Source organism: Protopterus annectens, chromosome 5.part0, assembly GCF_019279795.1.
Source record: "Protopterus annectens isolate FY-2018-M chromosome 5.part0, PAN1.0, whole genome shotgun sequence".
Classification (NCBI taxonomy): domain Eukaryota; kingdom Metazoa; phylum Chordata; order Ceratodontiformes; family Protopteridae; genus Protopterus; species Protopterus annectens.
Genome location: NC_056735.1, coordinates 927,450,676 through 927,466,946, shown reverse-complemented (window position 1 = coordinate 927,466,946; position 16,271 = coordinate 927,450,676). Strand labels below are relative to the sequence as shown.

General features: G+C 35.7%; 1 protein-coding gene across 1 annotated transcript in view; it reads left to right on the top strand.

The window, feature by feature from the left end:
* The window catches only part of TRPC6 (transient receptor potential cation channel subfamily C member 6), a 1,017,840-nt gene that overhangs the window by 992,538 nt on the left and 9,031 nt on the right, over positions 1-16,271 (top strand). The window contains exon 11 of the mRNA XM_044072711.1: positions 8,414-8,489. Coding sequence (XP_043928646.1) covers positions 8,414-8,489 — 76 coding nt within the window. The remainder of the gene's footprint in view (positions 1-8,413; positions 8,490-16,271) is intronic.

Genomic DNA, 16,271 nt, shown 5'->3' with positions numbered 1-16,271 from the left:
ATACCTGATCCATAATAATGGTTCCACCACCTTTGTCTGGTTTGAGTATTCTGATACTTGGGTCTTTTGATAAATTCTGCAATAATTCATTTTCTTCTTTGGTTAAGTTAGACCCTACCCAGTTCTTGGATAGCTCGCCCCTAATTTTATTCTCCATCATTACTTCAAAATTTCTTAACTGTCGGTTTAAAGGGGGATTGAAAATACTTTTTTATTCATTCACATCCGAGGAAGTGAAGTAAATGAAAACGAAAATGTGGAGACATAGCGTTTATGTGCTTTGAGGTTTCAGTGACATTGGTTTCTTTGTGGTGTTGGAGTGTCTTGTCGTTATTTGGATTATTATTAAAGTGAAGAAAAAAGGAAAAGATTTGGGCTTTTTTCCCCTCCACTGGTTCTTTTAAATTGGTGAGTTTGTGTTTCGTACTTGCCTCCATTTGACTATGATTAAACAACATCTTTGGGGTTGATCTGTATTTTTACTCGTTTTGCTCTTGGCCATCCTGCCTTTGTTGTGTATCAGTCACAAAATGTTTATCAAGTTGAAAATTCTTTACTGGTTTACAGTGCGTCAGATGGACCCAGGACGACCTCTCAGCAACTTTGACTGCAGTAGGCATCGCCAACAGTACCTGGTACGGTCCTTCCCACTTTGGACTTGCCTAATTCTTCTTCATAACCTTCAACCACACCCAAGACCCCGGAGTCAGCACTGCTTCCAACGGTCTGGTCTGTCTTTTATCTGAAAAAGAGTTCAACTGCAAAACAGTTTTATTTGTTAACAGTTTCCTCATATAGCTAGCTAATGAGCTGTCAGCCTCTAGTTCTGCAGGCATGAGAGCTTTCCACTGTGGCACATAATATGCCCTTCCAAATATCACTTCAAAGGGGGTCAAACCCTTTACGTTTGGAACTGTTCTCATGTTCAGCAGTGCCAAAGGCAAACAGCAAATCCATTTCTTCTGTGTTTCGCTCACTAACTTTCTCAACTTGCTTTTTAAAATTCCATTGTACCTTTCCACCAGTCCTGCAGACTGTGGGTGGTAAGCACAATGATTCTTCAAGGAGATCCCAAAGAATCTCCCAAGCTGGTGAATCATCTGATTAACAAAATGTGTCCCATTGTCACTATAAATCCTTTCCAGTATGCCAAATCTAGGAATTATTTCTTTTATTAGGGCTTTTGCCACTGTTGCTGCATCCGGATTTTTAGTTGGAAAAGCTTCTACCCATTTAGAAAACATATCTATAATTACTAAACAATATTTTTCCCTTCACATTTATTCAATTCTATGAAATCCATACAAATAGTATGGAACGGATATGGTGGTATAGGAAAACTCCCTTGCTTGGGTTTGAATGCCCCTTGTGCATGATGTTTGTTACAAATATGACATGCTGCACAAAATTTTTGTGTATAGTTTGTGAATCCATATGTTTGGAATATTCGATTTACTAACTGTACCATCCCCCCTGTTGAGACATGGCACTGCCCATGGCTCAACAAAGCTGCATATCTAAATAAATTAGACGGCAATATTGTTTTTTTCTCTTTGGAGATATACAGTCCATTTTCGAGGATTGCACCTCGTTTCTCCCATTTCTGTTTCTCTGCCGTTGTAGTTAATGTCTGCATTGTTTTTAACTTTTCTAGATCTAAAATCTCAGAGGGCTGTAATTCCTCAGTTAAAAGTAAAGTTTCTAAGTCTGAGGCTGCTTGCTTTGCAGCTGCATCAGCTTTTGCATTTCCTTTTGAAATTCTATTCTGTTGTTTTGTATGAGCTAAACATTTACAAATAGCTACTTTAGTAGGTAACTGAATGGAATCTAATAAGTTCAAAATAAGTTGCGCATGATTAATCGGTTTGCCATTGGATGTTATCATTCCCCTATTTTTCCATTGTTGTGCAAAAACATGCACTGTAGAGAAAGCATACTGACTGTCAGTATATATGTTCACACATTTATCTTTCACTAGAGTGCAAGCCCGTGTTAAGACTATCAATTCTGCTGCTTGAGCAGATAGGTTATGCGGTAAGGGTTGGGCTTCTAAGGTTTCTGTATCTGTAACTACTGCATACCCCACTAGATTTTTCCTGTAGGACCCCTTCTGCACGAGCCATCCATGTAAAATGTCACCTCAGCATCATCCAAGGGCATATCAGTGAGATCTTGTCTGGGCAAGGTTATTTGCTCAATTTCCTGTAGGCAACTGTGCAGTGTGCCATCCACAGGGGTTGGAAGCAATGTTGACGGGTTTAATGTTGTACAATGTTCAATTACCATATGAGGTTGGCTCAGCAGTATGGTCATGCATGAAAGATGTCTAGCAGGAGAAAGATATGCTATTTTTTCTTGCAGTAAAATTATTGCGACTGCATGAGGCACTCTCAATGTGAGAGGGTGGAATAACACTACTGAGGCCGAAGCCTGTACTACCATTGCAGCTGCGAATACTGCTTGCACACAGTGAGGCAATGATCATGCCACTGGGTCTAACTGTGATGAATAGTAAGCTATGGGGCGTTGCTTATCCCCATGCTGTTGCATCAGAACTGACGTCATATACCCTAGTTTACAATCTACGGTCTGAAAGAATCTTTTGTGATAATTTGGAAGTCCTAAAACTAATGATGAAGCTATCAATTGTTTTAGTCTGCAGAAAGCTGTTTCTGCTTCGGGTGTCCATTGTAACAAATCTTGTGCTGCCATTGGTGTTTTATATATTAAATCAGCCAGTGGAGCAGATTCTAAAGCATAGTTTGATATCCAGCTTCAACAAAAATTAGTCGTTCCCAAGAAGGACATCATTTCCTTCTTGGTTGCTGGTTTAGGTGCTTGTAAAATTGCTGTTTTTCTGTCTTCATCTAATATTCTACCTTCATTGGATATTACATATCCTAGGTATCTAACCTGTTTTTTCCAAAGTTGTAATTTACTTTTGTTTACTTTATGTCCCTGTGCTGCTAAAAATTTCAATAACTCTATAGTATCCTCCCTGCATTGATGCTGGGTGGGGGCTGCTAGCAAAATGTCATCTACATAAAGCAGAATTTGACTATCTCCTGGTGGGGTAAACCCTGTCAGGTTGCTAGCCATTTCTTGTGCAAATATTGTTGGACTCTCACAATATCCCTGTGGTAGCCGAGTATAGGTATACCTTTTACCCTGAAATGTAAATGCAAACCAATACTGGCTATCAGGATGTATAGGTTTTGAAAAGAAAGCATTGCTTATATCTACCACAGTGAAATATTTTTGTTGTGGCTTCAAATCATTCAACAAGGTGTGTGGGTCTGGCACCGTAGGTGCCCTAGGTATTATTGCATTGTTTACAGCTTGTAAATCCTGTACCATCCACCATTCCCCGTTTGCTTTTTTAACAGGAAATAGAGGGGTATTACATGGTGAATCAAGAGATTCTACCACTACTCCTGCCTTGAGTAATGCTGCTATAATAGGCTTGATTCCTTGCTCTGCATCTTTCCTCAAGGGGTATTGTCTTTTCTGTGGTCTAAATGCTGATTTTGGTGTAATATTAACTGGTCCTGCTGTTCGAATAAGTCCTACATCTGATTTGCCTGTTGACTAAAGAATCTTTGATATATTACACAAGGCTTTCTCTTCTTCTTCTAACAAGAATGCTAATCAGCTGTCCTCACTAGTTTGTAAGTGTACAGCTGGATGTGTCTGTGTTAGCCAATTCAATTTCTGTTTTTGTATTCCCTGCTCTGATAATTCTAAATCAGTTTGTTTTTCCCATCTTGTTACTTTTTCTCCTAAGTCCGCCCATTTCACATTCTTGCTTTTTGTCAAGCTGACATGTGGTAATTGATTGGACTTGTACAGTGCTATGAATTCTGGAGGTAATGAACAGCTTACCACACTGTTTCCCTCAGTATCCCAATACAAGGTTCGCAATACTAATCTGTTAGCAGGATTTTTGAATAATTCTTGCTCATATTCTTTATCAGGTCCTGGCATACTACAATAGTATAGAGTACAGTGTAACAAATGCTGTTGGTCAGTGTCAAGGGAGGGGGTCTTACTGATAGCTACATTCATCAGTTCCCCGGTTACTGCCCCTGGACCAGTCGTAACTAGGTCCTGGCAGTACCAATAAAAAGTTTCACCCTCCGGTCGCACTACGAACGTATCCATTTGTCTTTGTGCCTCCATACCCTGCATAGTAGGAACTACCGCTATGCCAAATATCTGCATAAGATCTCTTCCCAGTAAGTTTACTGGACATTTTGCAGAAACTACAATTTCACTTTTCTGAGTCATACCTGAAACAGGGTCAGTTATTGCTATATCATGGGAGAGTGGCTCCCTATATAGCTGTCCGTTTTCTGCTTTCACTAATATATAATCAGGTGATTCGGAATATTCTGGTAACTTGGAGGGGTGTATCAAAGTCCGTGACGCCCCTGAGTTACACAGGAATTTGACTTCCCTCCTCTTCACCAGAAGTGTAACTTCCGGTTTCGTGTCTGCCAGATAGAGCTCCAAGCTCAGTAATGCCAAGTCTAAAATTTCACTTTCTTCATCCTCCATATCTACTTGCACTTCCTCTGTTCCTTCTACTACATTTACATTTGTCCTTTGTTTGTTAGCCTTTCCTGATGATTTCTGACTTTCATCACTATCATATAGTCAGCCCTCATCACCTTTACTTTCTGTAGTTACCTTTTTATTTAGCCTGCAATCCCTTGCTAAATGTCCTTTCTTTCCTCACTTAAATCACTCACCTTTCTTTTTTCTCTCCTCAAAATCTTCTGACCATTTGTCAGATTGTCTATTTCCCTGGCCTTTTTTATTACCCTTTTTTCCTGACTGTACTACAAAGACCTCAGCTCCGTCTTCAGCTGTGAAGACCTGTGTCTTCTTTTTCTTTTTACTATTAAAGTGTCTTTCAGCATGTCTAGCATATTCAAGTAAGGCTTGTAGCCTACTTGTTCGATGATCTATCATATGCTTTGTAATAAAGCTACTGATAGGTGCAATGCAACCTTTCAAAAATGCATTTTTCAATTGCTGTTCATATGAAGTATCATGTGTCTGATTTTCAGGAATAGCCATACCACTATGGTTATTGAAACATTCCAATAATCTACCATAGTACCCATCTACAGTTTCATTCTCTTGTTGTATGCATTGGTTAATGCAAGTCCAATCTGCTCTAGGTTTCCATTTTTCAGAAATTCGGTCTGTAAGACCTTTTACTCTGTTGTCTAGTTCTGCATTACTATGTGGGAGTGGTTTAAGCTCTGCATTACGAGGATTCCAGGTGCCACAAATCATGTGCCAGTCTGGATCCACAATTTGTCTAACTACCTTTTCTACTTCTTCCCCATTTAAGTGGTAACTTAGTCTCATACCTTGTAAATCTTGTAAAAACTTTGTGTAATTAACTTTTGGATGAGGGATTCCCTCTGTAGCTTTCCGAATATCTTCCGGTGTCCATGGTCTGTATACTAGAAGAGTTGTGTCCTGCCCTTCCTGTCCTGCCTGAGGATTTGGTACCTCGATTAGTGGACAGATCTCTTCCTCACTCTCCTCTAGTGTGTTTCTCCCTACTTGATACAAGTGTGTGTCCCCAAGTGTTTTACGTGTCCGGGACCTAGTTTCAATAGGATCTCTAACAAATGGTTTTAATGTTCTTGTGACATCAGGATAACGTGGAGGTGGACCAGCTTGTCCTCCCACTTCATATCCTGAAAAAGGCATCGGAGGGGGTGGGGGAGGAGGAGCCATTGCTATTACTGTATTATTATCCTCTTTATCTAAAAATAATGTCTTAGCATTTTTAGTTTTTTGTTCCCTTCGGTTTACTTCCTCAATCCACCTGTGTGCCTGAGGAATGCCTAATCGTTGTTGTTTTTTTGCCTGACCTTCTGCGTCAGATTTAAGTTGCTTTAAAAGTTTAACTAATGAAATTTTATCTAATTTACCATCAAATCCGTATTTATTAACCCATTTTGTATAATACCTTACATTATCAGCCCGTTGTAATTGCATATATTTTGCGTCTTCAGTTAGGGGCGGATCTCGCGATGTTTTAGTACACTGATTTCCCATACTAAAAGAAAATGTTACGTAACCCTTTTCACCACATGGTATTTCAATTCCTTACACAGTTTATCTAGAATGGCTGCCTACCTTATTCTGTTTCCCTGATCCCTGACAAAATATACAGTAATTTCCTTTTGTCCCTGATCTGTATAACAAATCTTCTGACAATAGTATTTACTGTAACCTAGTCCCTGATCTAAAACAGAAAAAAGGCAAATATTTTCCTACCTGAGCCTCCTGAGTCGACCAGTTCGAGACCGCTCTTCGGCCGCAGATCAGAAAGTGGCCAGCCTCTCAAAACGACAATTCAGTCGGAGGTCTTTGTATTTCAAGAAGAACCATTTCGGTAGCTTCTCCTGTGCAGTGTTCAACCACCGCTACACTCTGATCTGTAGCTGTCTGAGGGTTTCCATTTCAAGAAGGACCAAACTGTTAAATAAAAACAAAGATAACAACGCAGGAGGCTCAGATGCAAAAGTTTACTAGTGTACACCAGGAGGCAAAAAACGTACAAGTACAGAATTTTGTCTGATATGATGCAGGAAGTACACAATTTTATATAGGTTTAACATTCAAGCTGTGCCCACCTTACTGACGTGGTTATTCACAGGGCACCTACATCACTATGGTTTACAATATTCTATTCATAAGAAAAGCTGATGTTATACATTTTAAAAGTTTTCCCATGGGAATAATACAGCCTTGCAAAGCACCTGGTCAGTTATAATGTCGCTCTGTAAATGTTACTCCTTCAAGGTTTCAGGCCTGCTTGAATACAATAGTTGGTTCAGTCTTGTAATACACTTCTTTGTTCTTCTTGCAACATTACCTCAGCAGCTGTATCTTATCTTGGTAACATTCACAATGCCAATTGTCCCAGAGGAAGGAAGAAGATTTTCAATGCTTTATAGATTTAATTTCCTGACCCAGCAGATAATCATTAGTGAAAAACATAAGCTTGCTGAGCTGGCTACTGCCAGGGTCAGAGTTCAAATACACTGCAGCTCCAAAGCTTCAAGCAATTACATGTAAAATCATTCTTATTGCCATATTATTAATAGAATAAAATGCATTATATACTTTTTGCTTTTTAACTAACACTTTATATGTGTTCAAATACATATTTTTCTAACACCTACACTGTAGCGCAATGTCGGAGTTGGTGTATTTAAAGAGCGGGGGGGTTGCGGGGCCCAGCCCCTATCATGGGGGGTGTCGGGGAGCTTGCCCCCCCCTGCTTACACCCTTTTGTGTCGTTTGTTTTGTTTTAAAAATGATTTTTATAGTAATTTGAGGTTTTCAGACTTCGATTACTAAAGTTCAATCTTTAGTGATTCAAAGTTTGAAAACTATGACAATCTGATATAGACCCCAGAAACCTACCTCTGACAGCTGGTTATAAGTATAGGAATCAAATATTAAAAATATGGCTTTATAGAGCTTACTGCTTTGTAATGTGAGTACTGTGGTCATTCACTTATCAAATCCTTTGAAGAAAGGACAGCCCATATATCCCAGATCCTATAACATACCCTCATCTTATTGCACAAGGTCTTACCTGGAGTTGGGGTAGAGTCATTTAGGCTCTATTTACCATATGAAAAAGTGTACTCTATTGTATCAGATTAATACCAGTGCAAGCTGTGATACATGTAAAGGAGGGTACACATTTCTTTTTTATGTATGACAAATTGGACAGTTAGCTAGCAAGCAAATTCACATTTCATATTTACCTAAATAAAAATTATGTTCAGGTCTTAAGGGTCAGGCTTTGAGACAATATGGTAGCATTTCAGGAAAGACTCAGTATGTTCATAGACATTTTTTCTCATGTGTCCATGTGGGGCAAGCAAAATATTTCCAGACTCTCAGCCTTGTTATCTTATGTTGGCATCAAGTTACGATGTGATCTTGATGACTGAAAGACTACAAAGTACTATAGAATCTAACTGTTGAATACATGTCTGCCTTTGCCTCCATTTAACCACTTTCAATAAGCCTTCACAAAGGAATAATACATTTAGTGACTAACATGAGTAATTGTGTAACACCTACAATACTCATTTAGAAATGCTTTTATTTTAATGCATTATGGGTACCTGCTAATCTGTCAACTTGCTTTCTGGACATTAAAACCTTTTTTGCAAACAGTACAGCAAAACACTGAGCGTCAGTCTTGAGCAAATATGTAAGATATACTGAGAAAGCCTGCACTAGTCTGTGCATTATACATAGACATTTTGAGCCTTTTTGCTTGTGTTCTGTGTGATTATGTAATGAAAGACCATTATGAGAAGTTAATACATGTGTTGCTTAAATATATTTTACTTTTTTATAGAAAATTATGAAACGCCTTATCAAGCGCTATGTGTTGAAAGCACAGATTGACAAAGAGAGTGATGAAGTCAATGAAGGTAAGATTTGTTTTAACAAAAGCATTTAATTTAATTTATTTTATCAGGATCTTTAGGAGGTTTACAGAGAGGTATTGGGCTAAAGTGACACTAGGCCTAAAATGTTGATACTCTGCCAGTCTGAAAATCCACCATTTGCCTAATTATAACTATACTAGTTACTCACTTTAAAGGGTACATTTCTTTATTTAATATATATTTATTTATTTATTGCATTATTTATTCATTTAGTTATTAATGTACGTGTGTATATATGTATGTGTGTGCAAACATCTATGCATATGTGCACATCTACATTTATTAACCAGGGTGAAGCATAGATCAATACATTTCAGTTTTGATCTCAGCACAGCAGCATACAGAAAATAAAAGAAAACGTTATTAACCCAAACAAAATGAATATGTCTAGTTATGTAACAATGCCCAGCATGTTGGTCAAGTGACAGACATTGATTATGTATACACTAGTAAGTGACATATAGTTATCACGTTATGTACATATTTACAATCCAAAGTAATAAGATAGAGATGATAGTGTAGTTCTGAAAATGTGAGTAAGAGGACTGCATTATGCTGTGTCTGTCAGGAAGGGAGTAGCGACCATTCTGCAGAGATAAGTTTTAAGTTGTGGTTCAGAAGACAATGAAGGAGAGCTGGCAGTTAAGTACTGCACACAGAGATGGTTAGTTATGTGTCTGAATTGTGAACAGTTATATTTTGCTGTTATAGTAAGACAGGCTTTTAAGTGGGAACAGAAAACAGAGTATGAAGTGCTGAATTTGAAAATGGATATAAGGAGTAATTCCCAAAGTCTGAGAGCAAGAGCATTACATATTTGTTCAGCATCTATAACTACCGCAGCAAAGGCCAAAGCCAAAAGCATCACAGCAAGGAGAAAGAAGGAATAAGATGTGAGACTGAATATCAGTCTTCCTATCAACATTGCCTTTAATATTTCATACAAGTAATCAAATTTATGGCCCTATATATATATATATATATATATATATATATATATATATATATATGTATATATAGATATATATATATATATATATATATATATATATATATATATATATATATATATATATTTATATATATATATACATATCTATCTATATATATATATATATATATATATATATATATATATATATGGGTCTAGGACTGTTGCACGAATGCACATTTTACTGAATCACAAATGGGTGGGCATACTTACACGAAAATTCTTTTCAATGAAGTAGTATTTTCTCGTAAGTATGCCTGTTATGCCAGTCGTACTACAGTGCAGATAAGGGAAAATTCCCTTTTCCCCACCGTAGTGCGATCTTGGAGTTAAAATAGTAAAGTAGGGGGTGTGGGGGTGCAGCTCCCGACATGGGAGGGTGAAGTGGGGCTTGACCCCCTGCGTAAAAGTAGATTTCATGTTTTTTTTTACATACTTTAGCGGAAGTGCTTTTTCAGTGAAAGCGCTTTAGTTAAAGTGTGCTCGGTGATAGTGGATTCGGACTGTTGAACTTTGGTTCAACAGTCCTAGAGCCATATAGATATAGATATATATATATATATATATATATATATATATATATATATATATATATATATATATATATATATATATATATATATATTAAATAAAGCAACGGATGTAAACAATTTAAAAATAATACTACATAGGTGATTGGTACAGAAAGCTGATGGTCCACCACAGTAATCTATTGGGATAAGACATCAACGGCAATAATGACTAAACATATAATCTTACAGAACTACAGCATTTAAATTCTCGGTGCATTAAACTACGCTAATTTTAGAACACAGTTGGCAAGGTGTATTAGTAGCCTGGAAAATCTTCTGTGAGAATTTTCTTGAGAAGAGTGCAGATTTACTAAGAGAATGTCGTACCCTCAGTGAGACATCTCTTTTAGTCCCCTGTTTAGCCCAGACTAACTGACTATCTAACTATAATTCACTCAAAAGGTAGACAAATGTTTCTGCAGTATTATCTTACACTGGGTTATATGATTTAGGACTACCCAGCAGAATATTATCCCATTTGAATTTACCTTGCAAGAGTTGGTATTGGCCAGAAAATATTAAACCACACAATAAATCAACCAAGTGCTTTCGCTCGGTTACCGAGCTTCTTCAGAGTTAAAATACTTTGTAAGACTGTTGGCCATATTAAATACTAAATACAAGGTCACATGGCATACCCTCCTCCCTCTAGTGTACCACCCCTAATCAGTTTTTTCAACTATTGACATCATTGATTTGTTCCCAAGTATTACACACTTGGTAGGACTTGAATGGTTTAGACAGGTGCTCACCGTTGACGCCACGCTGAGTGGTAATGTTATCAACTTGGTGGTAGAACTTATGGGCACAGTTTTAGAAAATAATTTTATTTATTTTAACGGAGAATTTTACCGCCAAAAGAAAGGCGTTGCAATGGGAGCGTGTTGTGCCTCACTTTACGCTAATTGTGTACTTTATTACTGGGAGCAACAATTTATTTTTAATACTCCATGGAAGGAATTTATAACACATTACACCCAGATATCTGGATGATATCTGCCTATTATGGAATGGTTCCATATATGACCTGAACAGGTTTTTAGAGCACATTAATGGAAGTACTGAGTTTTTAAGATTTACTCATAACATTGACCAAGATACTTTACATTATTTGGATGTAACATTAACCAAGGATTATGCCAGCAGTTGTTTCCAATCTAAGCTTTTTAGAAAAAACACCTTTTCCAACGCATACCTTCACTTTGATAGTGGGCACCCCTTCTATCAGAAGAAGGGGATAGTTAAGGACCAGTTGATTAGGGCCTCAAGGATGTGTAGCACTTTGGATTATTTTGTAGAGGAAGTCAACACACTCTGTGTCCTGTTTAAGGAAAAGGGATACCCGGTTAAATTGATAGATGAGTTGACCAAAGAAGTCATGGAGAAAAGGGGATCCATCTACCATCCTTTATTGGGAACTGGGTTAGCCATTCCAGAACAGATAGTAGATAACAACACTTCTAAACATAGGAGCAGTTTTGCATACACGTATTCTTCCAATTCTCAAATGATAGAACAGGCCATTTTAAAATACTGGCCCATCACATCAGTAAATGATGATATAAAACAGTTTATTCCCTCAGTACCGAGTTTTGTTAGAAAAAGAGGAATGAATTTAAAAGAACTTTTTGAGAAAAATAAGGCCACTAATAATGAACCCGCTAGAACGAAGATGGGTACCTATAGGTGTGGTTCATGCAATCAATGTGCCTTTATGTTGAACCAGGATGTTATTTCTATCCCCTCTAGAAAATTTAGATATAAGTTTAATAAATATTTTAACTGCGGTACCAAAGGAGTGGTATACCTGGGAATTTTCACACATTGCCACAGTTTTTATGTAGGCAAGACAGAAAGGCATTTTAGAAAAAGAGTATATGAACATCAATATGACATCAGTAAAGGTAAAGAGACTAATGCCTTTTTTAAGCACTCCCAAGTATGTAAAAATATGCAACTTAAATTTACAATTCTGGAACAAGTGACACCTGATTTACGAGGGGGTAATTGGGAAGCTAGATTGGAGTACCGGGAACTGTTTTGGCAGCTAAGGCTGGATGCAGTTAGACCGCCAGGAATGAATGAAGCCTTGAACATTAACAGTGTGCTTAAATTAAGGAGAGCACAATTATAAATGGATTTACAAGAGGACTTTTAACCTTATTACTTATAATATTTGTAATTTATGTATTTTTATGTTTTGGTCAGTTAGCTACTCTATGTATACCTTGCACAGAGGTGACTGTTTATTTATTTATTTATTTATTTACTTATATGGATTTTATACAGTATACATTTTATAAGTTTTGACTCTGGTGTTTTATACTTTGAGTTTTGTTTTTTTAGACTGGAAGTTCTCAACATACCAATGAGACATTACATGAACTATATTTTTAAAAACTGATTAGGGGTGGTACACTAGAGGGAGGAGCGTATGCCATGTGACCTTGTATTTAGTATTTAATATGGCCTACGGTCTTACAAAGCATTTTAACTCTGAAGAAACTCGGTAATAACCGAGGGAAAGCGCTTAGTTGATTTATTGTGTGGTTTGGTATTGTGTCAGTAAAGGAGCTGTTTCAACCCACTGGATTGGAATTTACATCATTTGGAGATTCGGATCCTGTAGCCTTGGATTTTGCTTTATTCTTGGTTCTGTGTTTGTTCTGCTTGATATTCCAAAAAATATTAAAGACATTGGTAATATAATTATATCCTCAGATAGTATGCTTTGGTGAATCAGTTTTACTAACAACAGATACTTTGCAGGAGTCAAGTAGGCAATATATGGTATCATGAGTCGTTGATGCTATTACTTAATAAAATATAGCAGTTTTTATTTTTGATTCAAATTGTCTACTAATCTGAAAAGACAGTCCTTTATTTTAATAAAGGCAACCCAGAAGAATAATACTGGATATCAGAATAAAACTAAGACTTTTGCACCAAATTTTATAAAAAAAAGACTTATGTTTGGCTTTGGAATACTCCACCCAAGCCAATTTGAGCTTGTTATTATTATCAATTGCAAGAAATGGGAACATTTTTGCAACTGCAGTTTTTCTCAGATTGAAACATGGACATGCACTTGTTTTGAGGTTTCATACCAGCAGTGATTCTGACATAAGGATTAAGTATATCCTAATAACAAATAATGCAGGAATTTATCTCTTATCTTTATATAATTTGTATGCCTGAGTGGTTCATATTTGGGTTATCTTTAAATGGCTGAAGCAATATAAAATCCTTAATTAACTCTATATTTTTATCAGATTATGGGCATTCAGAATTAAAAGTTTAACAACTGAAAGGGTCTAAAGAAAATACTGTTGTTTGTCAATAAAGGATACAAAACTAAGGAAGATACCTAAACATTTCAACCATTAACTTAGCACCAAAGAAGCAAAAAGTGTAGCAAGGGACCATAATAAGCATCTTGATATTCTAAACGATTAATCAGTCTTGACATAGAATAGAAAATGCAACAGATACATTATCTGAGCTCTGGATTTATCTTAGGGTCAGTGAAATTATTTAAACTTACACTGGGATTCTTCTTACCCCATACAGACTTTATGGATTACAATTTTATTCAGAATATGTAAAACTGAATTATTGCAAAAATAAAATATCCTCTAAAAGAGCGTTATTTTTGATGATAGCTATCATTTCAAGAAGCCTAAACTTAAGTTTATTCCAGTTTTCAAAGCTGGCCTTTATTTTTCCCTAAGATCCAATTAAAATTCAATAGAATGAATGTTGAGTCATGAGATTTATATTTGACACCAAGATATTTAAAATGTATTGCAAAACTTATCATGCATCTGTGTTTTACAGTTAATTTTATTTCTGAGTGTACTTCTGATATTAAATCAAGGAGTGGATTGAAAAGAAATCAAATATAACATATGTTTTGTTGTTTTTGTTTCACTGTTGATTCAGTTTTTCCTTATGTCCACATACGCAATGATATTAAAGTAGGAACTAAATATGACTTACATATGGTATAAACGAATTTTGGGAAATCAAGGAACCTTATTTCTTTAGAGCAGCAGCAAATTGCATTATGATTTCACTAATAAATCACCATGTGTTCATTTTCAATGCAGAATGTTCCATCTGTGAGTCATAGCTGACAACTTGTCTTACTCACATATAAGAAATCCCTATTGCTGTACTTAGCATGGAAAAGCAGTAACTTATATAAATAAAAACAGAAATGCTGAATTGATGGTTAAAGTAAAAGCTTCCAAATAACACAAAACCTCAAAGGAACTATGCCACACAAAAAATATTTAGCATTTTCTTCCAATATGTCGTTCACAGAAAGGCTTCAAAATAATAGAAAACAATTGAATAAGCTAAAAATACATTCTCTGAAAGTCAAATTATAAAATCACATGATAAAAACATTAATCTTAAATGTCTTAGTTTTAAAACCTTATACTTGATTGATCATTCAACTCTGAATAATTACATGCATTCAGCTCCAGCTGCCATTGCTTTATCATTTTTTTCCAAAAGTTTATATTCTTGAAATCTGCATACCCCACAGTGAAAGATGCATTGTTCAAAACAGAAATTTCTTATAACTATTGCATTATAATGCATTGTTAGTCTCGTTCTGTTTAATTGCATATTATGTTCATATATTCTTTTATTTAAATCTCCAGTAATGTTTTGACATAAAAAGTATTGTAGCGGGTACATATTGGAATATAAACCACATAACAACCCAAGCAATTCCAATGCCATTTTACTTGAATTACTTTTTCATAGTTATCAACAGGAATAAAAGGACCATCGGAAATGAGTCTACACTACTTATAAACAGCACATGTGAACATTCCATTAGATCTGGTCTAACTTTTTGTTCTGCTTTTTAATGTTTTATTTTTATTTTTATTTTTTTACAGATTTTAAATTCCTTGCTCTCTTCTTAACAAAATATGGTTTCAAACAAATTTCTGTCTTAACCAAAAAAATAAGTCTATTGCAACAAACGGTACAAGAAACTTCAAAACACAATAACCACTGTAAGGAAGTGTACTCAGAAAGGAAAACTATTTTAGCATTCAAAATTTTTAATATACTACTTTCATCAACACTGACTTCATCAGAAACTGCTAAAACTCTCTTCAAAAGCATCTTATATATATGCATTCAGTCAATAAAAAATCACAATTAACTTTTGAACTCTAAAATTGTTTGACTTTCCTTCCTGAGCACATTTCCTTACAGTGGTTATTGCCAATTTCAATCTTTAATTCTTTATTTCCGTTTATAATTTTCCATTTATATGTTACAATGTTTTAATCACGTTGGCATCAATGCACTCATTCCACTACTTATTTCTAAACCTCTTTCCCTGCCTGCCTATCATTACTGAAACTACAATCTGAATAAATGATTTATTAAAAGTAAAGCATCCCACTCTTGCTTCTTTTAAAATTGTGTCTATCATCTTTTGAGAATAGCCTTTACTAATAAACACTCGCTTTTGTTCCCCTAATTTTCTTTCACATGTTTAATTAATACTTATTACTTTGGAAATCCTGATCATCTGCCCCTTTACCATATTATGCTTTACATATAATGTACGATGACTTGATGTATGTAACTAAGATTTCACAAATTTGTCCTTTCTAAAAATCCCTAGTTTGTTTCTTAGCTTGGGATCCTTCTGCGTGTCCTCCCTGCATTCATATGCTCTGCTTTCCTCCAACATTCCAAAGATCTGTAGTATGTAAATTGGCAAGATCTAAATAGTTCATTTTTGTGATTGCATATGTATGCGATAAGGAAGAATGGTCTGACAAACTACTTCCATTTCCTCCTTGCCTAGTAAACTCTAAGAATAACAGTGGCTCTTCATAGGGTTGCTATAGGAGTAGATTATAACTCATAATTGGAGGACAATGAAAGACATTTATTTTTGAGAGGAAGCATAATCACTCTATGGTTAACTTAATACATAATTTTTGTGAAGTTTGTAAATTTAATGGGATAGAGTGTGAAAAGCTAAACACATTTTGTGTATGGGGTATTTTTTCTTGTTGTGAATTTTTTTTTTTTGTTTACTCACAAAAGTGTTTATGACGTTTTTCTTTATTTAAAAAATCATCAGATTTATTATTTATACATTACGTTCATCTGAATTTTAGTGATATAAACATATTTTTATGACCTGGAATTGCAACT